Source organism: Apostichopus japonicus, chromosome 22 (genome assembly GCF_037975245.1).
Source record: "Apostichopus japonicus isolate 1M-3 chromosome 22, ASM3797524v1, whole genome shotgun sequence".
Classification (NCBI taxonomy): domain Eukaryota; kingdom Metazoa; phylum Echinodermata; class Holothuroidea; order Aspidochirotida; family Stichopodidae; genus Apostichopus; species Apostichopus japonicus.
In genome coordinates, this window is record NC_092582.1 from 8,993,189 (window position 1) to 9,020,734 (window position 27,546).

The following is a 27,546-nucleotide window of genomic DNA, read 5'->3' on the forward strand; positions in this document are numbered from 1 at the left end:
TCGATCACTTATGGCCTTCAGCAGCTTACGAAAATTGTTTCAAGATGAGTCAAGAGGCTTTTTTAGAAGTGACGTAAAAGCTTTGAGCTCTCATAGCTAAAAGTTTACATGGTCGTGATACGATATTAAACTGCCATAAGTGCCAACTTGACAGCTATCCAGGGGGGGGTGTATGGCTTAGCTAATGAGAACTAAGTACTATACAGACTTAGATACCAACCTACTTTGAGGGTATAGTGCGTAAGTCAATGGGGTACTTTATTAATCAATTATGCTACCTGACGGCAAAGGCATTACAATCCCTTTTGGCGTTCCAAAAACCGTCCGCAAACCCCGGCATTTTGCCACAGTAAATGACGTCACTAAATATTGCAGCCAATCAGAAACAACCTTTGGTCTGTCATTACGTATCTACCTGTCACCGTAGTTGCCACGGCACTCAGCGACGCTTTTGTACGTGACCTCCGCATACCTCAAACTGAGGTAGTATACATGATGTGCATGTACATATAATTAGTGTTACACACATTCAATATCCGATATGTATACTACTCTACGCATGTAATGATGTATGGTGCGTTCAGGTACGGTATCATTGCAATGAGTGACAAAGGTCTCAACTCCGTATAGTATACCAGATAGATATTACATTTATACCTGACTTAGTTTGAACTGTTGCTTGAGAGTTTCATTTTTAACAAGTTAAATTAGAGTCGATAATCTTCGCCTTACAAGTCGGTCGTTTTGGTTTCACAAACGTATGTGAGCATCGTGACTACTTGATATCTATTTTCATTTGTTGAGACCATGAAATAAGCCACTGTTATAGACAAGGGTAAGCAAATTGATTGAATTGTGTAACATAAATAGCCTTTTAGTATTACTGTTAGGCTAGTTAACAATTGTACGTTAGCCTAACCCAGCTGTTGTAGGCCTATGTCTAATCCATAGAGCAGAATATAAGTTCATATATCCTGCTCTGTGGTCAAATCTAACGCTGTATTTGTGTCTAGCTAGTTACAGTAACCTAGGCTAAGAGAAGGCCTATGCACGAGTCTTAGTCACAAGAGTATGATAAGTAGAGTAAGAATAAGAGGATGGATAGCCTGTGGGTTTTGTGGAGGCCGACCGGGACAAACTAAAACGAATGACAGCGAATGACAATTGACTTAGTACAGGGTTAATTATCATTCCCGAAGGACAACGAATGACAACGAAGGACAGTGTTGAGTGGAGATAGAATGATTAACGGAGTGGAGTAAATGCGGTTATTGGTTTTGTGGAAAATCGCATGTTACGTGGTTGCAGGGTTTTGGTGTAATTTACGGATAGAAACCACAGGGCCGCCCCATAACTGGCGCAAATTTTCTCCTTTTCAGTGCTTTTTGCACCCCCCTAAGATTTTTTTTTTTCATAGAAATGTCCAAAATAAGGACTCTTCCTGAAATTTTTAGCCATTTCAAGATGATAGTATTGTTAGTTTCTAACAATTAATATCGGAAAAATGATGTTAAATTTACTTTTTAAAATCAGACTTACAATTTCGCTTACTATAAGGTGCGTTTGTATCTTGTCCGTACTTTACTTGATCTGTAAGCCAAGCACTTCGCGTCCACTCAGTTTGCATGGCTTTAATGTTGACCCACAAAGTCTGAACTGTCATATCCGGTTGAAGCATATGTCTGTGCTGTGATTCACTGTCATTTGTTTTAGTCGACACAAATTTTTAGTGTGTACAACATATTGTCATTCGTTATGTTTAACGCAATTTTCATTCGTTTAAGTAACACCCAGGCCCACCTCTGTAAAGACATTGGTAACTGTTAGTATTATTAGTTTAATGTCTCATCAAACAGTACAGATGAATCAATATTGGCTGTATAAATATATTGGCTATTGCAAACAAGTGTTTTATTGTATATTTTACATTTTCACATTTGTTAATGTTATGCATCAATTGTCAAATCTGAAGCAAAAAACTGATTTCTACATTAATTAATAACCTTCTTTCTTAGACTTAGAGTAGGCCCATTTATGGATAGTTAGTCTTGAGCAAAGGACAATAAATGGACAGTTTTTAAATGGTGCGAAAAGGTACAAACATGGATGGTCTTCTTAGCTTTTGGTTTTAATTGCATACTGTACAGTAGCTTAAGATAGTATGGTGTTAGATGTGGTAAAGGTTTTATACATCGTCAGCTTAGTGAATCTGAATGTAGTTCAAATTGTTCATTCTTTACATTAATGGGATGGGAATTTTCAATGTGTCAAAGTTTTTCAGGAACTTTTCAGATAGAGTGTCACAGAGTCCCTGAGTTCCGAATCACTACCCAGTTCTGTTCAAAATTTCAAACCATAGACCACCTACTTTGTGACTGTCTAAAATTCTGAATGAAACAAGTTAAGAGTAGACACTATAGCATGTTGTGATGAGACTATAAAGAATAAATAAAATAAATTCATCTCATTTGTGCCTGTTTTCTGTGTCTTGATTCAACACCATCATTTAATTGGTTTTCCAAAGATAAGAAAAAGTTTTCGTGGGAAACTTAGTGGAAAAAAAAGAACTAAAAAGAACCAAAGCCTAAAAAGCGTTCGTATTTGTACCAGACGTATCACAATATAACTGCTGTCTGAGCTTGGCTTTTCTTGCTTTATCAGCACACAGTTATGCCTATCCAGATTGAAATAGACAGTTATTGAAGTGAACTTGAAGCAAGTCCAAATCACATTTTTGTTCAATGACCATTGTCGACAGGAGTTAACTGTGTGAAATGGCTCACTACTTTTTTGTACATTATTTGTGGCAATTTTTTAGATGCCATGATTGTTTGACGAAGTGTAGTGTTATGAACTGAACTATCAAGGGAACTCAAATAATAATTTTGTCAAAATAACATTACATATCACAAAATGAACTACAGGAACCTTTAGTCATGATTTCCCAATGAAAGCAGTAAGTTTGACAGTTTGTTATTGATTGATAATAACAATAATTGTCATGTACTTTGTCAGCACCAAGCACTATCTTAACTTTTTAACGATACTTACACATAGTCTGATGTCATGTCAAGTGAAAGTTATTTCGAAGTTTGAACATGATTGTGTACAGTAGTACGCAGGTGGTCAGCCAAGTCATTGTTGTTTTGTGGTCACATTTTACAGGTCAAGTTGTAAACATTTCTTACAATTTTATTTTTGTATAATTGTTGATGTTTTAAACACTTTTGACGAATTAACCCCAATTAAATAGATTGTTTTGCTGTAACCAACAAACAGTAAACACGGTGGTAGCGTAATGGATGCTACTTACACTTGCGATAAAAACTGGCGATTAAATTTAACGTTTTGGCGATTAGAATTTAAGCCTCAGTTGCCAGTTGGTGAGTTGTTTGAAAAAAAAAATCCAGGCCTGATAGGTAGTTACAGTATGATAAACTGGGGGCTAGTATCACCTACTATTTGCTACATGAAACTTGTCTATCATTAGGCTAATCATATTTTATGGCAGTATAGGATTTTGTCTTCTTCCCCCCAAAATATTTTAGCTGTAAATGCTATTAAAAAAAAGAGGACTTGCTGTTGGCTCTTGAATATTGTGCTGGAGATACAGGTATATCTTAGCAGCCTAATATAATTTTTTTTTTGTAACACTGGTACTCAGGCAGTCAGGGCAGGGTTCAAATGTTAATACTGTGCAGCTTCCACGTAGAGGGGTACGTGACTCAACAGGTAATGCATGTCGGGTACCCTGGTCCAAAATTTGTACCCAGTGTCGACACTAGTTTCAGAACAAGAAAACTTCTCTCATTTAAAAACTCAATGAAACCATTTGCAATTATGCTAGAAAGTCAAATAATGGCCACTCATGTTCCCAACTTTAACTCACATTTTCCAGGCTTAAAAGTTGTCACTGAGACATTGATTTAATGAGAGTTTCAATGTCAGAACCACTAGGAAAGTACTCTTTCAAACTTTTGGCATTTTTTTTTGTGTGCTAAAATTTAGAGAGCTCTGCTGTGATACTGGTGACATTTAAGGCTGTCCTATTATTACTGTTGTAATTTTGGCTTGAGGACTCTATAATACTGTAGGATTGAAGATTATTTGTTAACATGTGATGCTTGTTAAATTGATTTCATATCCATTTAAAACAAATATTGAACTTCAGTTTCTCATGATGAACTTGGCCTATGCTTTACAACTTGACATCAATGTTTGCAGAGGCCAAACAATCTTTGTAGTCATGACAATTGTATCTTTGTGAGGTGTGTCAAGTATTAAAATGATAACTATCGTAAAGTAAGAAAATTATGTGGAATAGCTTTGATCAGGCTGTAGGTAAGTGCCAGTTGCATAAACATGGAAAATGAAACTTACATACTGTACATGCAGGCAATTATATATATTGCATATATTGCAAAGCAAATTGCTATTTGATATGGTCAACATGTTACACTTGTGCAAAGATGCTCAGTTTCTTTTACACAGGAACCACAGTAACTTTATATAAGAGACAAAAATTCAGTGCCTTCCAAACTGTACAATGAATCTGGACACTAAATTGAAAGATTTCCCTGTATGTGTACTATACTGTTATATAAATATACTGTACTGTATACCGTACAAACAGTATTTACAGCTGCTGTATGGACCTAAAGTCACAGATAACTCCTCACCTGATGAAGTGCAAGCTTCTGGATGCAGAAATGCCGAGTGTATGGCATCCATTTTGCCCATTTTTCTACAATTGACTGTTCAAAGGAAACTTATTATTTGGTTAATTTTTCTCAGTTCTAGCTTAGGATGACCTCTCCCCACTTGTACCTTAAACTTTATATTCCTGAACAAGATTTCGATAAAAAAAGAAAGTGTGGATTTTGTCGCAAGCGCAAATGAAGAAAAGTAGAATCGAAGATATGAAAAATAAAAGTAAAGTTTCAACAACAAAAATTGAGAATACAGTCCTGTACAAAGTCTGTAATATTTAATAGTAGTAACATGTGAAGAAGAATCTATAAGCAAATATTGTATTATAAAATCTATTGTTGTGTTTGTCCTCGTTGGAAATATTGATTCTAACTTTATCTGATCCAGTTCCACGTAAGTGCAATCTGCTTCACAGCTATACTTATTGTATTTGATCAAGTCTGGCTTTCTATTTTTTAGTGACTACTGTAGACAAATACAGTATACAATTAAGGAAACTGTATAGTACATACATACTGTATGTACCATTGTGATAGAGAACTGTCAACTGTACATCACTGGTAAATTGGTTATTGGGATGTTTGCACTTGATTTATTTTATTTGGAAGAATATGTGAAGACACAAGAGATGTAATTATATGTCTGACGAGTACTTTACTATAGGGACAGTCTAGCTTTGACTGGACATTATTCTGGTATATATGCCAAGTTGCTATTTTTCATAGGAACAACAAAATCTCAGATGTACTGTACCTTACTGTTTACCAATTTATTTTCTCTCTTAATGTTTTAGAGTGAGAAGAGCCATGTTCTCAAGATGTCAGTTCACCAGCCAGTCCCGCCTCCTCGTTCTGTGTCCAGAGCATCTCAGCGAAGTGCTCACTCCTCGCGGACAATGTCCACCAACGTACGCCGTTTGCACGAGGCGTTAGGAAGCATTCTCACGGAGACGGAGAGAGGATTCTTCGTGAAGGCGCTCAATGATTACCATTCCAGGAGGAATGTACAGCAACTGGTGCAAAACTTAGCTCCGATCTTAGACACGGCGGAGAAAAGGCAACTCTACGTTCTGTTGAGGAAAGTCATTCCTAGTACGGACCAAGCGCTGTTCTGGCAGTGCGCGCAACATGGCAAACAGAGAGCTGACAGATCTTTTCAACAAGAACATGGTCCCAGACACCCTACAGAGACCATTCCCACTAGAACACAAATTTATGCCCCTGAAGCACATGCCAACCACCGTAACACATTCGATCAAAGGATAACTTCTAACAGAAGGACACCAGAACCTTTCAGTAAGACAGTCAAGGTTACCTCTGGCTACCAACAAACGCCCTCAGAGCAGAGGCAGGATGTCCATAAAGTAGTTTTGCAAAAGGACAGGGGGCTCAGTCTGGGGTTCAGCATCCGAGGGGGAGTGGAACATTCAGTGGGTATATTTGTCACCCAAGTGGAGCAAGGCGGATACGCAGAGAGTCAAGGATTATTAGCCGGGGATCAGATCGTGGCATGCAATGATATACCTTTTGAAGACATGAGTCACGCTGAGGCCGCCATGGTAAGTATACAGTAGGCATTTTCTGATCTTGTGTTCTTTGATCATGCTGATCATACGTAATATGTCACAGATTCAAAAACCAGTCGGCCAATCCTTATTTTAATGCCTGGGGTCTTACGGAACCAAGAGAAAAGAAATCCTTTAAAACATGTAGAAGAAAAATCTATTTTTACGTCTCAGGCTTACAGGCTACAGCACACAATGCAAAGTTGGTTAACAAAGTCCTGTAGATCTACTGTACTTAAAAACAAAATTTGTGATGAATTTGAGCTGAATAAAAAGTTTTTTTCTTCTAACAACCTACAATATAGTACTTAATTTGTATACAGTGTAGTGCAATGAGTGTATTTGATGACTGTAATTCTAAGGTCAAAATGAAAGAAAATTTTACTTTAAATTTTATGCAGGTGACTAAAATTTGGTTTGAGAATGGACTAATTATTTCCTTTTTTACTAAAAATTACAGTCAGTGTACCTTGTACAGCAAATCCTACCATACTTTACACGCCTGACGTTTTTAATCTAATAATTCTTTGAGTACACAGTATTAAGTACAATTGTACAATGAGGTTGGATAATTAACATATCTAGCAAAGATTCAATTTAATAGTTCTCTGGAGCTTACATGACTCAAAATCCAATCAAGTTCTTGTGCTTTCAACCGTTAATGATGACGCTGTGCCATTGATCAATTGATGCAGTTCTCTTTACAATAACTGTCACAACAAACATACAAAATTTAAGACACAGTCAAATTGAAGGATCTCAAGTGTACTATAGCTGTGGATGGTTAAAAGATCATAAAAAGGTGAAGTTTTGTAGGAACCACTGTACTGTAAGCTGTGTGCAGTGTAATATGGTATACAGTACTACCGAACATGCAGTGTTTACTGCTGTCATTTTACCTTGTTTATCTTACAGTGTTGGGCACTTGGGCATGATATAAATTTATATGAGTGTCAATGACTTGTGCTTGTGTGCGTGTGTGGGTACAGTAAGCATGTTTTAATGTCTGCATCATGTGATACCTTGGCTTGTGTAAAATATACACTAATTCAGCAATATATATTAATTTGTACAGTGTATGTACAACAGATGCCTATTGTTCTGTTCTGTTGTTATTGGAGAAGCTCACAGGTCATTGGGTTTCACAAGTGGCCAAAATGTGAAAGCCAATTTTAGGAGTAGGCCTACTGTACTCAAAGAATGCACTTCTTGGTAAACCTCATACAGTATTTGGTTGGTTAAATGCCCCTTAGTGAGTTATTCTGTACATGGATAGATGTTTGATAGCTTTGGTGGAGGTCACTTGAGGTCAAAAGTAGTGAAATTCTAGAGAACTTATTTACATAGACAACTACTGTACCTTATCTTCATCTGTGGTGAATTTCACATCAAATTACTGTATACGTCTACTGTACACTCCAGTACAGATGCCTCCCAATACGTTGTTGGTAAATGGCAATGACGAATGAAAGAGCATTATGTACTGTAACGATGGAAAGGTTCAGATAAAGGTTCACAAGTTATAGTGAGGGCTTTGTTCTGTATGCATTGTCAAACCGCTAACTTGTGATGTTCAGTATAGTAATCTACATAGAATGGAGCATCTATAGCAATGCTTCACGGCTGTTCTACAGTATCTCAATAGAGAGGTGAGTAGCCAATGCCCTATGGATGAAAAATGTTCAGTGAATTTAGAACAATAGGGACATTATTTGGAGTGGGGAGATCAATATAAGTTTATAAAGCAAATGATGATGTATTCATAGCAAAGTTTTCTGACATGTGTATCTTCAGAAAGATTATACTGACCTTTGACCCATTATATCTTCCCATACAGTATTTGGACTGATAAGAGTAGCTACTGTAACTCACATTATTTATAAATAATAATGTAAAACATTGAAGTTTATACCAATAAACTGCAGATGTCCTTTTGTCAAAATTCAGCAGGTGTGTGAGCTGCAGATTGCATGTCAACTTTGAGGAGTTTGTGTTGAAGGTTTTACTCAACACCCTTCCATGTCCTCCTTGGTCTGTGTTCTGTCATTAGACTCAGGGGGGGGGTCTGTGTTCCGTCATTAGACTCACGGAGGGGGGTCTGTGTTTATGCAGAAACGACAAGATCAAGTTAACAGAGATCTTGTGTTGTTTGATCCTCTGAACATCCACACTACAGTATCTAGATCACCCTTGTGAGGTCAGAGGTCAGATCCTCCTTGCATTCTAAACTGAAGAAGGCTTTCAGGTCTCCATGGATATTGGTGTATGTATAGGTCAAATGTATTTTGAATTTATTGTCAAATTGCCAAATTTACTGCCAAATGATCCATTCTTCCTCTCCATTAGATAAGTTTACTTTGTGTAGTGGCATAGCATACAGTAAAACTAAAATTTTGGAGATGTAATTTTTGCAAAACATGTATACATATACAGTATATGTATTTTAAATCACTGTGTTTAGATAAATTTGGCTTAAACCTGTTTAATGCTTCAAGTAGCTATTTATTTTCAAAGAGCCTACTGTATATAGTCATAGGTTTAAACCTGATGAATACATATTGCAAGTTGATACAGTAGTAATTAATTTAATGACCCTACATTATTGTACCATACATCATTCATTCATCATAATCATCATCTTTCTTAGTTTCACCGACTGTCAAATAAGTCATTACTATTTCATGGCCCTAATTTAACTTCCAAATGGTAATCCAGATTACTAATCATAATACCGAGCTTTACAGTAAAAATACTCAGTACAGTTACACAAGATGTAGAATAAAACCCACACAGTAAACAGTATATACTGCATACTCAACCATTGACAGAGAGCATTGTTCAACATCAGCTTGCGTATACATGTGAGGTGTATTTATTGATTTGATTTTGCTAGATTCTATACTTACAGTATTGTATATATGCTTAATAAGTACTGTACAGTAGCTGCCTTCAATTGCAGTAGGGGAATATATATTTACATGTATGTAGCATTTTGAATGTACAGTATTTATACAGTAATTTCACAATATAATAATAAAATATACTGAAAATGAATGCTTTTCTAAAATCTTCAGTACTTGCAATAATTACTGTGCATCTTTGCAACACCAATGGTACCAATTTGCATTCTATTTTCGATCATCTATAAATTCCCTGTTTGTGAATGCATACAGTGTAATGTTCAGTACATAAGCTGTGAAACTGGAAGAAATAAAGACTTACCATTCAAATCAATTTTAGTTTAAATTTGGCAGTACAGTAGGCCATACTGCACAATGCAAATATACTCTGTACAGCAAATTTGTCATATTGCAAAACAGCTGGTCTGAAAAATTTATTGCAAATGTTCAGTTTGTAAAATACAATACATTACAGTAAAATATTCACCAAATAGTGTACCAGGTCTCACTGATGTTACATATGGCTTTAATTACAGTATAAATTCAAATACAGAATATATAAATAAATATACAGTACATATGTGTCCGCATATAAAGCAGGAGGCCCCGGTACATGTGAATCCCAGTGGAGGTTGGAAATTTTTTCACTGTTATGGATTTTCCAACTCACTATGATTCCACGATATATATATCGTAGTGAGTTTGAAAATCTAGAACAGTGAAAAAAACCCAGCTCCCACCGGGATTGGAACCCCTGCCTCCCGCCCCACTGGTGGACACCCTTACCACCATGTATGACAACATACTGTACAACTCAATTGTCTGTGTCATTATTGCAAATCTGTTGCTACAATCTTCTTTGTCTGTCTTAAGCAAGATCAAATATGTCACAGAACTAAGAAGGATGTGTTCTTAATTTTCAACAACGTTAACCAACTCAAAATGTCAATTTTTATGTTGAAAGTTAGATAAGCAGAGGGTCTCTGAGAGAGAATGTTGGACTCTTTATTTGGAGCAAATATTTAGAATTAACATAGTACTGTATTGTACTGCATCATGCAATTTAACATATTCAGTATATACTGTAATATCTAGATTGACCAAACCCACCACCCTCTGCAGCACTCCCCATCCATCCCCTTCCTTCCCCCTCTTCTTTGGTGGTTCTATAGAAATTAGTTTGTACTGTATAGAAATAGCACGCTGCAGTAAATATGACAATTTTTTTTTTTAAATTGCATGCAGCAGCATAGTGCAGTATACTATTGTACTATGGTGATTATTTGATGTATAGGAGGTCCACCATACAATGTGTGTAAGAGTACTGTACTGTACATCCATACAGTACATGCATGTATTTTGTAAATTTAAATTTGCTAATGTGTAAATCTGTTGTCATTGTCAGTGTTTGTAGATTTAGCATATATTGACAATGATGATCTGCTCATTTTATTATGTACAATAAATTACTCTTCTTGAAACTTGAATTTGTCAAATTTATTTCAATTGTTTCTAAAGAACATTAATTAGGTGGAATGAATATACTCCTTCCTTTCCTCCAATTCAGGTACTTAAGGCAGCGAGGAGTCTGGTTCTCTATGTGCAGTCCGTCGGCAGAGTTCCAGGGTCGTTTCAAAGCCATCAGACATACACCTGGGTTGATCCCCAGGGTAGAAGTGTATCACCACCACCAGATGTGGACCCCATGAGACAGGTGCACCTGCAAAACGGACGCAAGAGTAACGCCACCTTACTGAGAAATGGCAACGAAAAAAGGGTAACTTTTTTACACTTTTGTCATTGTGCGAAGGATGCACAGTTTGCATGGAGGTGGGGCTTGGTGGGGGGGGTTGTTGGGTGAATCATTTTCACAGCAATGATTTCCATATATGGCTGGTGCTTCCACATACATATTCCACTTTCATCGCCACTGAACATTGGTCTGACATCTGCCCCATCACCCTTCCTCCATCTGTCCATCCGTCCCTCCCCTCTCTCCCCCACCCCCCACAGCAAAGCTGTGTGTAGTTCCCATATTAATTAAGACACTGACCCATAGCTTCTGTACTGTATTGCTATTCTTCATCAAATATTTTCTATAATGGTGAACCGTTGCAGTAGAAATTCCAACATGTTGCCCACACTGGAAAATTTCTCAGTTTTCAGTGAATCTACAATACAGTTGTATATTATTTACACACTTCACTGTACACACAATATTGATTCTGTGTGATGAGTCATTGCACGCGATTCCACAACAGTTTCTTTCTTGCCAAAGATTTTAAGTATTTGACAGAGATATTGATTGCATTGAGCAAATTTACTTGATTCTCTCCCCAAATCTGGTTATCTTGTCGAAGAAGCGTTAGCATTTCACGTATAATTTGTATCCCCCATTTTTCTAACATCTACAGGGAAATGTTATCTTTTGACAATAATTGACAGAGATTCCATTAGGGGGAAAAAGTTTAAAAAATTGCTGTACTGTAGAAGATGGCAGATTCTTATCAACTATCTCTCGTCATCCCTGCGGAATACCACAAAACAGCATATAGGTATGCTGTATGGAAAACAAAAATATAAATTGAGGTTGGCTTTGATTGCCTGACTGTTTGTTGTACAGATACAATAAGATACATACATGTTTACAACATTATTAAAATCTTTTCATGATTTTGTCTTTAACATCATAATTGTTGATATCATAAATGATGATACTACAGTAGCATCATGGTAGAAGATCTGCAATACACTGCACACATGATACCTTGTGAGTTCTGCATTTAAAATACAATAATTTCTCTGTGATTTAGTTCATATGAATTCACCATAAGTCACATAACTTGTGAAGATGATTGTACATGTAAAATTTAAATGCACTTCTTGAAGGAAGGAGATGTGCAAAAAGTACATTAGACCATTTGAAACTGTTCAAAGCAGTATGCAGTTTGCCATTCTCAAATAGGCCCCAAAAAAAAAAAAATTCTCAGGTTCCAGCTCAACTTTCTAGTTTTGGTGTTGTCAGAATAATACTGTATTCCTTTCAGTTAAATAGAAAGATGTGAAGTACAGTAAGTACTGTCAAATCCTTTAAATATTGCACAAAAATGTTCAATTTAATGAAAATAAAACCAAAACAGTAAAAACCATGAGAATTGCTTCAATTCATCCTTGTTTCTATGTTAAAAATAAAATAAAACTTTAAGCAAACTGCTTATCCACTAGAGAGCCTGTGTAAGAGAATGTTGTGTAAAAGTAAGTTGGCCTGATGTTTCGATTCTAGCAGGATCTTCTTCAAAGGCTAAATGACAAGTAACAGTAACAGAAGGGACAAAAACACACACAGAATACAGACAGGTAAATGAGCATGATGAACACAAAGAGATAGATGTAAGGGGATTAGTAGACAAGGGATGGAGAGAAGAAAGAAAGAAACCAACAGGGAAAGAGGAGAGGTGGGAATAAACAGTGGAGGGACAAAGATAGTATTAAGAGGGTAGGGAATAAACTGGAGAAGGACAAAGACAGAAAGGTGTGGATAACAAGATGTTTCTATGTTGTTATCTGTCAGGTAAATTTAGTCGTTGAGGATGGAGAGAGCCTTGGACTGATGATAAGAGGCGGCAGGGAATTTGGTCTCGGTATATATATCACAGGAGTTGATCCATATTCAGTGGCAGAGCATTGTGGATTAAAGGTTTGTGTAGCAGATCGTCATTTTGTCTTGAATTTTGTTTTCTTGAGGAATTGAAGTGAACCTTAAAAGAAATTTTTTAAATGAATGCATGAAACCCAAAATTACTACTGAAACAAGTCAGGCATATTTAAAGAGAATATCATCATTTGAACTTGAAACAACAAGCTTCATAATTTATTTCACTAAAGTAGGGAGCAGTCTTACCCCAAAATTGAAATGCTTGCCATATGTTAATATTTTTAAACGCAATATGAAACTTATATTTTTTTTTTAGATGTCTGATATTTGTTTGTCTATCTTTTTGCTGTCCTTTTTGTGCTTTTGGATGTTTACCATTTTCTACTGCATGATATTGTATTATTGTATTGAGGGCTCCTCTGGAAAACAGTGCTTCTGCACTGAGCAGGACTACCCTCATTAAAGATGACAATCATAAAAATTATATATAAAAAAATATTATCGTGTTGAAATTTTGTCATGTAGTTTACAGTTATCATCACCAAATGTCCAAGAAAAATATCAGGAGGAATATATTGTCTAAGTCATGAGAAATCAATGTCTAATGGGATATTCTTATATCTTGAACCCTTCCGATAGGTTGGAGATCAAATTATCGATGTCAACAGACGAACATTCCTGAGCATAGAGCACCAGGAAGCTGTGGCTATATTGAAATCTTCCAAAGAGATGACGATGACAATAAGAGATGTTAAGAAACTTCCATACGCTCGCACAACAGTGGACAGGACACAGTGGTTGACAGGTATGTTCCAAGAAAAGCTCTGAGAAGATTGTTATTACACAGTAGTATGTATCTGTGTATCACTGGGATTAAGGATAGGTATATGTTGCTATGGGAATCTCTGAAAGTTTGGTAACATTACTGATTTTCCAGGACCTGAGCCTGTGTGCTACTGCACATAGGAATAGTTATTTTCAATGGGAAAGCTCTCAAAATGTTGTACCACTTAAGCTAGTAATTATAGTTGGAATAAACAGCAGTTATCTGCAGTTATGGGCATAAAATACATACATGTTTAGCTTTAATGTGATGGACAGACACTACTATATATAAAAGCTCTGTAAAGCTTGTTTCAGGGTGGAGGGGTTGGTAGAGGGTGTAATGGGCCAGTGGCTGAGTGGTATGTCAACAGAGTGCCTAGAAAAAGTTTCAGAGTCATCCCATTGAGAAGTCGCAGATGTTACAGTAATTACATATTCAGCTTGAGGACAACGTAATTCTCATATCGATCAAAGAATTTTGAATATTTGTGCAATGTTGGCTATCAGTTTTCATGAAGTATCATTAAAAATTCTAGAAATGTTATTTTCCTCTGCACATGGATGTAACATTTAAATATTATTTACAGAAAAACACCCCAAAAATTTCAGTTCAATTGCCTTGATATTGCATTGACAAAACATTGATCACCAAAATTTGAGAAATTCATATGCTCACAGTACAAAATGCTATGAGGATGGGTTTGAGACCTAAACTCACTGTCAAAAACAAAACAACAAAAAATTACAAGAATTTTGTTTAAAGGCAATCAACTCTAGGCACTGGAATATCCCTTTAAAACTGCAGTGTTCAAGGTAGCTTACAGTACTATACAGTGTATAAACTCCAATTAATTAAAATACACAAAAGCATACATGTAGGTTCTTTCTTTGTTTTAGCAAGATTATTTAAGGCCACAGTGACAGACAACTGTAGCTAAGATATGCCACAGTACAATTTTGGGGGGGGGCTAATGGCTTCTGCTTTAATTATTACACTACGGTATGTTACAAGATCCTTTATTGTGCGACATGCTTGTCAGGGTCATAATACCGTTATTGATTATTATTGTAAATAAAGTTTTCTGCAATCATCCATGGCTATTGGTATTTAACCTCAATCTCATATAATGTTTGAACAGAGAAATAGAGATTTGTTTCTATGGTGATAAATGCGCAGATGTGGTCAAAAATGTATTGCAAAATTCAGTTAAAGATACAGTGCTCTGGCCATGGCTATATCATTTCAAGCAATGATTGATGACGAAAAAACCACCATCGGATAAAAGCAAACATTTTGCTTATTTTGAAAGAAACCTTTCTGTTATATGTAGAACTATTTCAAACATTTGCATCACTCATCTCTTTGTTAAGGCCTCTTAGTTGGGCTTTTCTAATGGCAAAATGCCAGTAGATTTTGTCATTTGCTTGATGAAAAACAAAAGACACTTGCATTTCTCTGCCAGTAGACATTTAGAGCGTGAATACAGGATACGTCTGTTTAAACGTAAGTCAGTCAAATAGCCTACAAGATTTCTGTATTATCAACTTAATCCCTGGATTATTGCTGATTTCCAGCAAGTATTGGGCTGCTCTTACAATCCTGTACAGAGCTGTCCATGGATGTTGTAATTTAGGAAAATGCCAGTTGGTGAGAGGACATGATTTTTGCCTGTGAATTTTATTTTGCAAAAGTTTGTATTTATTAGGAATTGGCTAAAATTGTGAGCAATGCTAGGCCTGTTACTTTGCTTATCTGTAGACCTGTCTACGTACTCGAATTTATCTAACTTACAAAACATGGGTTACTTTTCGTGAGTGCCCTCCTCCCCCTCCCCCTCCCAGTTCTGGGTCATCACCCCACTTACTGTACAGGGAATAAATTGATGTTAAAAGTAATTAAAGTTATTAACTATTGACCTCTAGGTCAAACCCCCAGTCAGTTTTTTCGTTGTTCATTTATTTGTATAAAGTTTTAACTGTCAGTTAATATCAGCCAACTCAATTGTATAGTGTGGATGTTGTGATAGACATGTTTCTATCTTTCTCATGTGGTTCTAGTGTAAACAAAAAATGATTTTTATATTTGATAATAATATAGGTGATGACGTTTGGAAAGGACAAGATGTTACACAAAGAAAACCTGACCCCCCTCGTGATCCTGATGAAGAGGATAGTGATGAGGAAAACGAAAGCCTGGATGAAAAGGTGACATTTTTTTGTGCTCATATTGAATGAACTTCATATGTCATATGTAGATCCACCTGGGGGAGTAAAAGAAACCTATTTGTTTGTTTATGGAGGTTAAAAGGTTATTTAAGGTCAAAGTCTGACAACAGGTAAACAAAGTAAGTTCAAAAATCAACCCTTGGAAGAAAAACTTCATACTGTACTTGATGTACTCTAGTAGAATACTGTAAGGTCCACAATTGAGCTATCCATTTGCTGCTTGTTACTGTATGCCAGTAGTCAATACTTGAAAATCATGTGTAAGGTCTAAAAATGTTCTCATAATGAAAGTGAAGGAAAGAACCACTTATAGTCAGTTGGTCTTCCTCTGTTTTATGACATTTTATCCTGGCAAGAAAAAATCCTATCCATACCAGACTCTCTTGGATGTTGAGAATTCCATTTCATAAATTTGTTAATAATAAATTGATAGAAGAATAATTATATCCCTCCCCAATGATTTCTGCTTTGTAATGAGAACATATCTGGCATTCCTTAGTTGAAGGGTTTCAAGGGTGACTACAAATGACTACAAGTTAATTAAGAAATAAACTGCTTAAATGTTGAAAAAAATTAGAGTACTTGGAGTGCAGAAATACAAGTTTTTTGGTCATTTAGCAAAATCTTTACTGACACATATCATTGACCCACAATATTTCAGGAATTTATGAAAAGCAGTAAACATTTTCAACTTTGAACATTCCTGTTTGCATAGAAGGAAAAACATAATTTCCTTATTGTAATGATAAAATGTGAAAAAGTCAATCATATGAAGTCAACAATATAGAGTATGATTACTTTATTTCCCCCCTCCCCCCCCCAAAAAAAAACACTTAAGAATGTGAAGTGATACAACAATCCCTTTCTTGTTTGTGTTACTCTTCTTCTCTTTTCCTTTTTTAAGTTTAATTTTGATATTTATTCAGCCCATTTTACAAGCACCGTTGCCAAGCATGTGTTATGGTATGTGCAGTTGAGGCAACATTTGTCACATCTCCTAAATATCTAACTTACTTTGACCTCAGTTTATCAAACATTTTGGGTGCTTTGTTGATTCCTGTGTTCCAGACACATCATTGGTTATTGTATGCTTCAATCATCATTTCCTCTCCTACTCTCTTACTATGTTGTTTTGATAGAGGTATTGAATAATATGTACTGTGGGTTCCTCTTAAAAGTAGTTGAATTACAGTAGCCAAGGCTGCTTGTTTTGATCGACAAATATTTTTGTCAGTAGATATGTTATAACTGTAGGAAGAAAACCCATGCATAAAAGAATTTAAATCAATTTAAACCCAAACGATGCACTTTGAGAGTTAGTATAGCTGAATATATGTTTAATACTTCTACTGTATGTACTTTCTGATAGATTTACAATTATTTTTACAAGATTTGTTCTGAAAAGATGTGTCCAAGGTAGGTAGGATGGAGGTAGAATAGAGGCTTAACAAGGAGAGAAGAACATGTACTCTGAAGTCTGGAAAATATTAAAAAATTTAAAGAAATTGCCAAAAATGTACTTATCAGGGAATATTTGAACTATTTTTTTTATATGGTTGAGGGGGGGGGGACAGGTTTAAGAATTTCTGTCATCTATAAATAATGAAACTGCTAAGACTTTATGAAAAACCACTTTTGACCCATCTTTGCATTTATGCAACCAGTTTTCCATTCAGCATCTTTAGTTTGTTATTTACACCTGTTACATTACATCTCAACAATGTACACATGGTACTGGTAGGATGACAGTGTAAGCATATATGCACAAGCTATCGGTAGCAGTCTTGTACTCTTACTGCCCCTACTAGAGGGGTGGGGGGGGAGCATCACTACCCTATTCCTTCTGGATCTACCATTTGGAAGCTTGAATCATGTGCTGGCTGGAATTAGCAACCATGTAACTTGTGTAACTCAGAGTCGAAATAGATTTTGTATTTCTTCAATTTTCTTCTTGTTCCCCCCCCCCCTCCATACAGCCTCTTTTTAGCAGAGGTATAGCAGGTTCACAGATGATGTACAGTTCCATGATGAAGACGCAAGGGTGGAGCGTGATCGAGGAGCAAGCTCGGTATTTCCTCAACGAAAACGAGAAGGGAACGATGATGTTTTACCTCAAAGAGTACCAGAATAAACATATTAACGTAGACTCTCTTGTATCCGGACTGTTTGAGATACTCAATACACATTCAAAGGTGAGGAAGTCATATGAGGATGCATTGAGAAGGAGGGGGTATAGTAAGGGTACAAAGAGAGGGTGAGAAATAAGACATTGGAACCTCCAGTCTCCAACCCCTTTCTGCCAGTTGGTTTTGATCTTATCTCCCTTCATGTAATATATAGGGAGATGAGATAATTGTACTTCACCCCACATCAGAAATGTGAGGAAATGTGTGTGTGAGTGGGAGTGTGTAAGTGAGCCTAAAAAACTGTGTCGAAATCTCCTCCTAGAGAGAAAGTCCTGCGTTATAGATGATGTCAATGTTTTTGCTTGAAAATCTTGTTATCACTATCTCTCTCTCTTGGTGTTCTTTCCTTTCCAGTTTTCTTTGTTGTCTGAGATTAGAAGTTTCATCAATGCCAGGGATATCGATAGATACGATACTCTAGTCATGAAGAAGGAAGTAGAAGCTATGAAGGTATGAATATTGTTTACGATTATTAATATTGTCACGATACCCTGACAAAGCGCTCAGTGTTTATTCACGTAGTATTTCATTGCAACATTATGATTTTGTTTTGAGAATCACATTTCCCAACTTTTGGACACATTCCAGTTATTTACACATAGACTTTAGTTGACACATACTTCAGTTCAACATCTCACAAGTCTTGCACAATCCACTCAAAACAAGGGAACTAAAAAGGTTTGTGTGTCTGAAGACTTAACATATTTCAGTAGATGACAACTCAATGAAGGAGAAACGGTGTTGGATTTCATCCATCGTTGTTTTATACCTTATGTTAAATTTCATATGTGTTTTGGTAAGAGTTGTGTCAATTTTGAGACTTTTAGTATTTAGAAGCTGTCAGACGTATCATTTGGTCTGTGTCATCTGTTTTGCATGATGAAAATTTGACACATATTTGCATTCAATTTTAAAGACTTAACCGAAAAGCAATTAGGTAGGAAAATCGAAGGACTTGCAGACTTCCATCCCTAAAGTTGTTTATACATGACTGATATGATGTAAACAGCTTGGGAGGAGGCACATTGTTGATAATAAACTGGTTGTCTTAACACTGTTGGCGGGTATTATCAAATATTGTTTGCTTTAAAGACTTAATACCAGACTGTTGTTGCTTTGGTTAACCACACCATCAACACACTGTGTTGTGTTGTGTTGTTTTCCATTCCTCAATAGGTCTGATAGTGCATGTTTTTGAAATTCCATGTAAACTTTTATAACATTTTGGTGTTTTTAATGCAGTTTTGTAGTAAACAATTAAACTAAAGAATTTAAAACTATCAATTAAAAACAGGACTCTGAGCCTGTTTCTGACACAAGATTAGTTTGTCAATTTGTCAGCTAGACTTGGTTTGCATCGCAGTTACTTTTAGAGATCTGTGGGAGATGGCACAAGTGTATGTCATGGCCCAGGTCAAAGGTTATTTATCTGTGGATTAATTAAGTCTTATATCATTTCCTATCAGTCTCCTAATGCATGTATTTACATCAACAGAAACTTTTCCCTTCGTCAGATTATGTTTGAACAGAAATCAGATTAATTTCTAGTTTGTATTAATGTCAGAAATAATGTTTAAAATCTGGAGAAGGTCAACTACCTTTCCAAACACAACAGACTTAAGAGAACTGCTACCCTTTCATAGCAGATGAACAAAGCCTCACTCTGTTTTTATCAGCCTATGGTCAGAAGACCCCTGTATGGGTTCTGTGAAAATCTTTTGGGGAGCCTGTGAGGGCAAGGAGGTGTGCAGGGAGTTAGGAAAAAACTTTGGGTCCGTAACACCCTGCATGGATCTATAAATTAGTTTACTGCCTTGTATGTATGCTATCAAGACAAAACGAGTAAGGGACTACCATCTCAGGCACAGGAAACCAAATATTCCTGACATTAGACCAAACCACGGCAGTGTTGAGGTCAATGTTGACACTCCCTCTGTCTGGGGGCCTGTAAACATATCTTCATTGCCCCTAGCCTGGTTCAATGGATTCCAAAGTGTTTGAAACCTATTGTTTACCCTATATAGGAGTATTTTTTTAGGCAATGTTATTTGCACACCTTCATCAACATCAATATGTTTACACAACTGCATAGAGCTAGAATGCTGAGTGCACATTGTAGGAAGTTGAACACAACTATTAAGAGCAGTCAGCACCTTCAGAGATGTGGTCACGTCTTAACAGTCGTTTTTGACATATTTTATAGCAAGGCATCTTTGAACGTTCGCTCACACAGGCAAGACAGAAGGGTTTACTCGACATCGAGAAAGATCTCTTCTTTGGGGAGACGATCTCCAACGATAGCCATCCATCTTCTGCCTCCGGTGATTCCAGACCAATTACGCCACCATATGTGCCTGAAGAACCTCCTCCCAATCTAGCCTTGGTAAGGAGTCCTCAGTACTCTTCTTAACCCTTATAGTTCCTACATGGCAACACATCAGAGTTCAATGCTACAGGACTTTTTTTTTTTCGGGGGCGGGGGAGCAAAAGAGAGCTAAACATGTAAGTGTCAGCTGAATTGCTTTGAAACTTTCAAATATGTTCTTGCTTAACTGGACAGACCCTCATTCTACATACTATAAAGGTTTTGCTCTAAAGTATAAAAATGTCAGACCAAGATAACCTACCATGCAAACTAGAAGGTTATGAATTCTGCTTGTTTTGAAATCATCCCATCTCATTTTAAGTTTATGGAACTTGGGTATACCCCTGCCTTTATTTTTGCTTTCCGGAAGCTATTAACTGGAGCTTCTGTATTCTTGTTTCTTTCTTTTGTGAAACAGAATTGCTGAGATTGTGATGTGCCCTTGGAAAGAGTCAAAATTTCTTTCAAATAGGAGCATTTCAAAAAACATATTTTCTGTGCATATATGATTTGGTTGCAGGGGGTAAGAGGATGAAATATTTGAAAGGATATGTAGCATCTTTTCTCTCGTGTTCTGTTTCCTCTAGATAGTCCTTGCATAATTCTATTTCTTACCTTTTTTTCTCCAGAATTTTACCTCATCGCCATCTGAGCATGACATGCAGCATAGCAGCAACGAGTTCCCTCCTCGCTTGTCTGCCGATAATTCCATCCTGAATCAATTCAACCTTCAGACCGTTACCGTGGATGTGCACCATCAGGGAGGACCTTCCAAGGGGGGCATAAGCAGCAGCGACGGTAGAGGTAGGACCTTTGCTGGTAGCAGTCTGTACGCTGATTCTAAGAGTCCCAGCGAGGACAGCGGAGTTGACATGGCCCTTGGTATCGGTAGCGCCAGAAGTGGAATTAGCAGGTATGTTATCATTTCAAAAAAATGTATTCCATTTGTCAATGGTTATCAATGTTGTCATTGAAGCCATGATCTGTAACAATCTGATACAAAATAGTTTGTAGCCATTAGTTGATTGACTTTCTTTTCTTGGATCAAGGAAAATGAAGAAGCAGTATATGGGTAAACCTGCTACGAATTTAACCATTGACCCTTCTCAGTAATGTCAATGTAACGTTGAATAGATTTCACCCAAGTTGGAAAGAATTTGCTTCATCTAAAAGTAAGATGCAGTATCAGCTATTGGGTACACTGTCAAATTTGTATTCAAAAGTATTGCAAGAAAGTCAGAAATTGCTGAAGAAAGTTCCTAAAGCCTAGTGTTGATTTAATCACAATGTATCTAGGCAAATCTCACTGCGTAAGTACAATGTATCTGTGTTGAATTTGTTTGTGGCAAATTGTGTCAGAGTACATTTTTAACAGTAGTGAAAGTTATGGAAATGCATGCTACGTGAGCAAATGCTTTCGGAAGATTTATCCGTAAAATTCTTTTATTCTCAGTTTGGTGCAGGTTTATGGATCTGTTTTGGGAACAGATTCAGTTTAGCTGTATAAATGTTTGTTCTTAAATGACCTTTGACAGCATATCCTTTATGACCTGAATTAATGAGAGGGTCTTTATCATTGTTATTAAACATCATACTACCACTGCCTATCCAGTTTTAAGGAAGATTCCTTTGGTGTGTTCTTTACAGTTCTGTCTCCCCTCGTATCAACACCAATCTGGTTAGGCCGCAGCCGACCCTCTCATCTCTGAGCCCCAAAGCACCCGGTATGCAAGGAAAGCAGGAGGGAAACAAGCTCCAAAGAAGGCTCAGTCTAGACAGTGTATCAACAGAAGGATCTTCTCCAACCAGTGTAAGCACATTACCAGTTAATTATTTGTAGGCAAACAGTATAACAAAACAATGTGACAGTATAACAAACCAATGTGACACTGTAACAAAACGATGTGACACCATAGTAAAACAATGTGACACCATAACAAAATGATGTGACACCATAACAAAACCATGTGACACCATAACAAAATGATGTGACACCATAGTAAGACAATGTGACACCATAACAAAATAATGTGACACCATAACAAAACCATGTGACACCATTGTAAAACAATGTGACACCATTACAAAACCATGTGACACCATAACAAAACGATGTGACACCATTGTAAAATGCTGTGACGCCATAACAAAATGATGTGACACCATAGCACAACGAAGTGAATTTTTAACAATACAATGTGACACTTTACACAAGGATGTGACAGTAACAATAAATGATGTAACACAAAAATATGTGGCACTGTTTAACAAGGAATTCAGAGATATTCTATATCACTTTGTGTGATACCAGTTGTCAATGTAAAGTTACTTCTTATCTACAGATGCTCTTGTGTTGTGTTAATGTACCAATGGGAGGTGAAAATGTGCATTGACTGTGTCCATGTTAGACTAATATTATCAATCTATAAGTTTTAACAATTATTGGAACCTCAACAGGTTGTGGGTTGAATATTGTAGGTTAATGTAGTTACATGCACCTCTAACCCATGTAAGACTAGCAGATGCTTCTTATACCGAAATGGTAGGTCGAGTACCTTAGTCTGGCAGGGGAACCTGTAGTAGCACCGTGACACGAATTATTGATATTTCTTGATTTACAGCCGTTAGAGTCCATGCAGAGACTCAGCATAGGCAGTGATCAGAGCATACCTCGTCGAATCAGTGACCCAACACATGTAAGTATTGAATGGATTCGCTCATTTGAAAAGTGAACATATCTGTCTCTTGTGCAATAACTTGAAGTAATATCACTAACCTGTCTCTCCTCTACTTATGCACTCTCGTAAATGGCATACCTTACTGAATACTATTCAGTGGCTTAACTAGCACGATCCTTAGCGAATCATTTCTCGTTCCATTTACTGCTTCGTTTAAAGGAACGTAAAAGATGTAAAATTATGAAGACTTGTATTGAGTCTGTATTTGTATTCCAGTATAGTTGCTTGTACTTGTCCTCTCTCCCTGTCCATTGTAACTCTTCCTCGGGGTATTTTGGAAATCTAGTAAATTTAGATTATTGTGCAAGACTTAGTATTTGTACTAGCGCTTCCAGACTTGTACTCATATCCTTTCACTCGTATGCAGGAGAAGTCTGCTTTCTGAAATCTTTGATCTAAAAATGAAAGCAAGTAATTTTCAAAGTGAAACCCATTAATATGGCCTCTGTTTTTGATTGCTCAGTTCGGTGTATCCATGGATGTGGAAATCAGGTCCTCATAGCATGTTACTGTGAACGTTGCAGTCCACTATTGCTTCGTGCAAGTTGTCACTCAGTTCTTTCATCTCCATTCTCGTCTCTTTTGAAGCATGTACCCAGAGACCAGAAGAAGAGTGTGTCTCATACCAAGAAGGCTAGCGAACAACTCTACCAGCTCAGGAGAAAATCGGACGATCTTGTGAGCTCTCCTAAAAGTAGCAGCAGTAAATATCTGGAACGATTGTCGTCTTCGAATCTGGAAGACGGGGACGACGATTACGATCTTGGGAAGTCGCCAAACCTGAACGGATCGATGGAAGCCAAAGAAGAGGAAGAAGAACCCAAGACCATCTTTGATTCAATCAAGATGAAGAACAAGAAGCTGCTATTGGACGATCTGCAGCACATGCCCGTCGATGAGAACGGCAATGATAGAAAGTCTTTGGGGAACAGGATCACTGCCAAGCCCAAGCGATCCAGAGGTGGTGTCGGGAGAGAACAGGACACAACGACAGACTTTAACCAGAGCTTGACGTCCCTGCGATCTAGTCGGTCTGCTTCGCCAGCATCCAACGAAAGTTTTACTACCAGGCTTCTCCAACAGGTGACGGTTTTGTACTAGAATATTAATTTCATAGTAATATATAGCGACGATATCCTCAACATTTGGGGCTTAAAGTTATTGATCGTCGATAAATTCATAAATGTTTGTACTGTTCACATTTCTGATGTAGGACAAGTATTTGAGGATGTGGCAATTTACTCACAGCGATCCAAGGACCTTAAGATGGCTGAAATAATCATCTGTGTATTACTGCTTTGTTATACAAGGCCTTCATCGCATATTGAGTCCTTTCTTTACCACTGAGGTCTCTTTGCATTATTGCAGTTACTATCATCGATCACAACTTTTTTTTTCTGACTTTATCGATGACTTGAATTGCACACATTTCTATTCTTACAAAGAATGTGTTTTCATGAAACTGTTGCTTCAGTACATTGAAATAAGGTTACAAACAGGATCTGGCTACAGCAAGGCTCATGGTTCTATATGTAAGTCTCAACTAGTCTTCAAAAGATATTCATTTTGCATTCCTTGACACGTCTTTCATTTTTGCATTCGCAGACGCCATCATCTACCGAGAGCCGAAAGTCTTGGGAGTTTGTCGATGTTAACATCAACCCTCCTGTCAGAAGCTTCGTTATTGAGATGAAGAAAAGTCGACCAAACCTGGGTATTGCGGTAGAGGGCGGTGCTGGCACTAGGCAGCCTCTTCCTAAGATTATTAAGATCCAGGTAAAAGGAAACTTCCTACATTCTGTTTTAAATTAAAAGCAAATAGGGATATTTTTAAGTTTCTGTAAGGAAGCATAACTGTTAACGACATTAGTTTTCGGACTATTCCTTTAAAGTGAATACTGTCACAGTCATCAATTTCCAAATTCCCAGCATGTGTTCAATGTCACAGCCAAATTAACATGTGGTATGAAACACCACATGTTTACACATGCTACCAATTTTTCACAGGCTTGTAATCTATGTGGTGTGGGTATATTCACTTGCTGCAAGCTTCCCATAGGCTCACATACTATGTGATGTGTGGTATATTACACACACTGCAGTTTACTTGCATACACAAATTTGTGTGAGGTGTGATTTTTCTCACATACTCCCACACTCCCAGAGTTTAACTATAAATCACATGTACACATTCTGGGATGTGTGGGAAGACTACCTTATATTCTGCAAACTAATCACACTATTTGTGTTCAAAATGATTTGTGGGAGTGGTAGTTTCAATCATGTTAAAGAAGTGCCCATAGGCTGTCAATGTTTTATGTCGTCTCTCTCTCTAAGTTCATTTATAGCCTTCTGCTATGTATGGGTATGATGTGCATACTGTAGGTCTGTACTTATGTCTTCTCTCTCTCTTAGTTCATATATATCCTTCTTCTATGTATTGGTAAGAGATGCATACTGTAGGTCTGTACTGACTGAGTCTCCGTTATGATTCTCTCCTACACAGCCAGGAGGATCTGCGCACACTAGCAGCAGTTTGATTGTCGGTCATGTGATCATCTCGGTGAACGGGAGAGACCTGCGTGGCCTGAATCACCAGCAGGCAACAAGGATCATTGCTGAAGAATTCAAAAATAAGAAAGTTCAAAGTTTGGCCTTCCTGGTGGTTGATAGTAATAAGTACAAGTTGTTGTACTGAATGAGACTGAATGAGAAGAGTTGGAAGGTAAAGTTAACGAGGATATGAGGGTACCTGGTCATTGAAAATCAACAAAGGAGTAAGGTATTGTGTCAATTAGGAAAGGATATGAGGGTACCTGGTCATTGAAAATCACAAAGGAGGAAGGTATTGTGTAAAATAGGAAAGCTTGCAGCAGCTGCAAACTCCACTGCAGCAATGCTGCGGCAACATGAAACAATAGAAATTACCTCAGCAGACCAGCTGCAGTGGTCAATACTGTGTGAAACTGCACACCACAAAGTGTTACATTCTATGCAGTCTGGCCACTGGATGCTTCAGTGCCCTTGGCATCCAATTTAGACACAGTGCTTCACATATCATCTCCCTTCAGTTTTTGAAAAGGATAGGATCTTTGCTTTTGATTAGGTCAACTCCCCCCCAGTCCATTTTTTTCTCATTTAGTAAACTGTTGAAAATTGTGAGTTCATAAGTTTATTCCAAAATATTTTGTGAAAAGTTGGATATATATACAGAATTGGGGTTTCACTCAGAAATAAAACAAAATACAATTGTATTGTTGGAGGAAGGGGGGGGGTAGGTTGTTTAAAGGTAGTTGAAATTGTCCGTTTAATGAAAATATATTTTATTTTAATTCCAAATAAATTGGAATGGATAAGTGATTATTTTTTGTTGTTTTTTTGTTCGCTGTACAGTTTAAGTCAAATTAAAAATTATTCAATATATAGTAGTTATTCAAAGCATTTACTCTTCATTAATAAATATCGTTAAATTTTAATCAAATATACCATTTTTGGCAGATACAATAAATACTAACAAGAGGGCTGATTGTTTGAGAGGCTGAAAACTATTTATCTCTTTTAAGTCATCTAGGAGCTACATAGACAGTATAGTTATGGAACGTGGCAATTATTATCATTGGAATATGCAGAGTTACTATTTTTGTATTTCAATTTTTTTTTCTCAAAACCTTGATAAACTTGACCATAACAGGATACATTGATCCTTGTGAGTCACATGCTAAGCCATTGGTCGACAAAAGGTGGGCTACGACCCGAAAGGGGGTTGTGATAGTTGCAAGAACTTTACGCAAAATTTTTAGAGAAGTAATAAAATATTCTGTGGAAATTTCAATGTGTAAAAGTAAGTTGGCCTGAAGTTTCGATCCTAGCAGGATCTTCTTCAGAGGCTAAATGACAAGTGATTTGTCATTTAGCCTCTGAAGAAGATCCTGCTAGGATCGAAACGTCAGGCCAACTTACTTTTGCACATTGTATTACACAGGCTCTCTAGTGGATAAGCAGTTTGTTAACAGTTTGATTTTATTTTGAAATTTCAATGTGTTACACATATACATGTCACAGACCAGGTTACATTTGGCAGTGATGTTACATGTTGCAAGACCAAATACATGTTAGGAACTAATAAACTGAGTTATTTAGGTAAGGGTCGTTTACTTTGTGTTTACACAGTAAAATTATTTATCATCACCTTGAGCCGTATCCTTGATACTTGACCCGTGTACTTTTTTTTTCTTCTCCATATCCATCGGTTTTCGGAACGTGTGCTTTGTGTATTGTAGTAGGAAATGTATTCATTTCATAAGAGTATAGTATATATAATTTAATATATAATTATATAATTTTTTTTTTTTTTTTTTTTTTTTTTTCAAACAACAC

The 27,546-nt window shown here is 36.9% G+C and overlaps 1 protein-coding gene across 3 annotated transcripts; it reads left to right on the forward strand.

Moving 5' to 3' along the window:
* Nucleotides 1-443: 443 nt before the first annotated feature.
* LOC139963820 (whirlin-like) lies at nt 444-27,530 on the forward strand. 3 transcript variants are annotated; one of them, XM_071965004.1, is made up of 15 exons: nt 444-584; nt 5,504-6,268; nt 10,742-10,951; nt 12,746-12,871; nt 13,469-13,634; nt 15,753-15,859; nt 17,857-18,072; nt 18,421-18,516; nt 20,300-20,449; nt 21,061-21,344; nt 22,079-22,241; nt 23,053-23,127; nt 23,758-24,252; nt 24,775-24,945; nt 25,676-27,530. In XM_071965004.1, the coding sequence occupies exons 2-15, from the start codon at nt 5,528-5,530 to the stop codon at nt 25,865-25,867; spliced, it is 3,192 nt and encodes a 1,063-aa protein (XP_071821105.1). In that variant the 5' UTR covers nt 444-584; nt 5,504-5,527; the 3' UTR covers nt 25,868-27,530. The 3 variants fall into 3 exon arrangements, with proteins under 3 accessions (XP_071821105.1, XP_071821106.1, XP_071821104.1); XM_071965005.1 differs by having other exon boundaries at nt 460-483; XM_071965003.1 differs by lacking the exon at nt 444-584 and adding an exon at nt 591-835.
* The last annotated feature ends 16 nt before the right edge of the window (nt 27,531-27,546 follow it).

What these genes read in the sequence shown, in the direction of transcription:
- LOC139963820 (XM_071965004.1), top strand. Translation starts at nt 5,528, where the DNA reads ATGTCAGTTCACCAGCCAGTCCCGCCTCCTCGTTCTGTGTCCAGAGCA. An exon ending in CAGAGCATTGTGGATTAAAG is followed by an intron (nt 12,872 to 13,468) that starts GTTTGTGTAGCA and finishes CCCTTCCGATAG; the next exon opens with GTTGGAGATCAAATTATCGA. An exon ending in AGGAAGTAGAAGCTATGAAG is followed by an intron (nt 18,517 to 20,299) that starts GTATGAATATTG and finishes TCGCTCACACAG; the next exon opens with GCAAGACAGAAGGGTTTACT.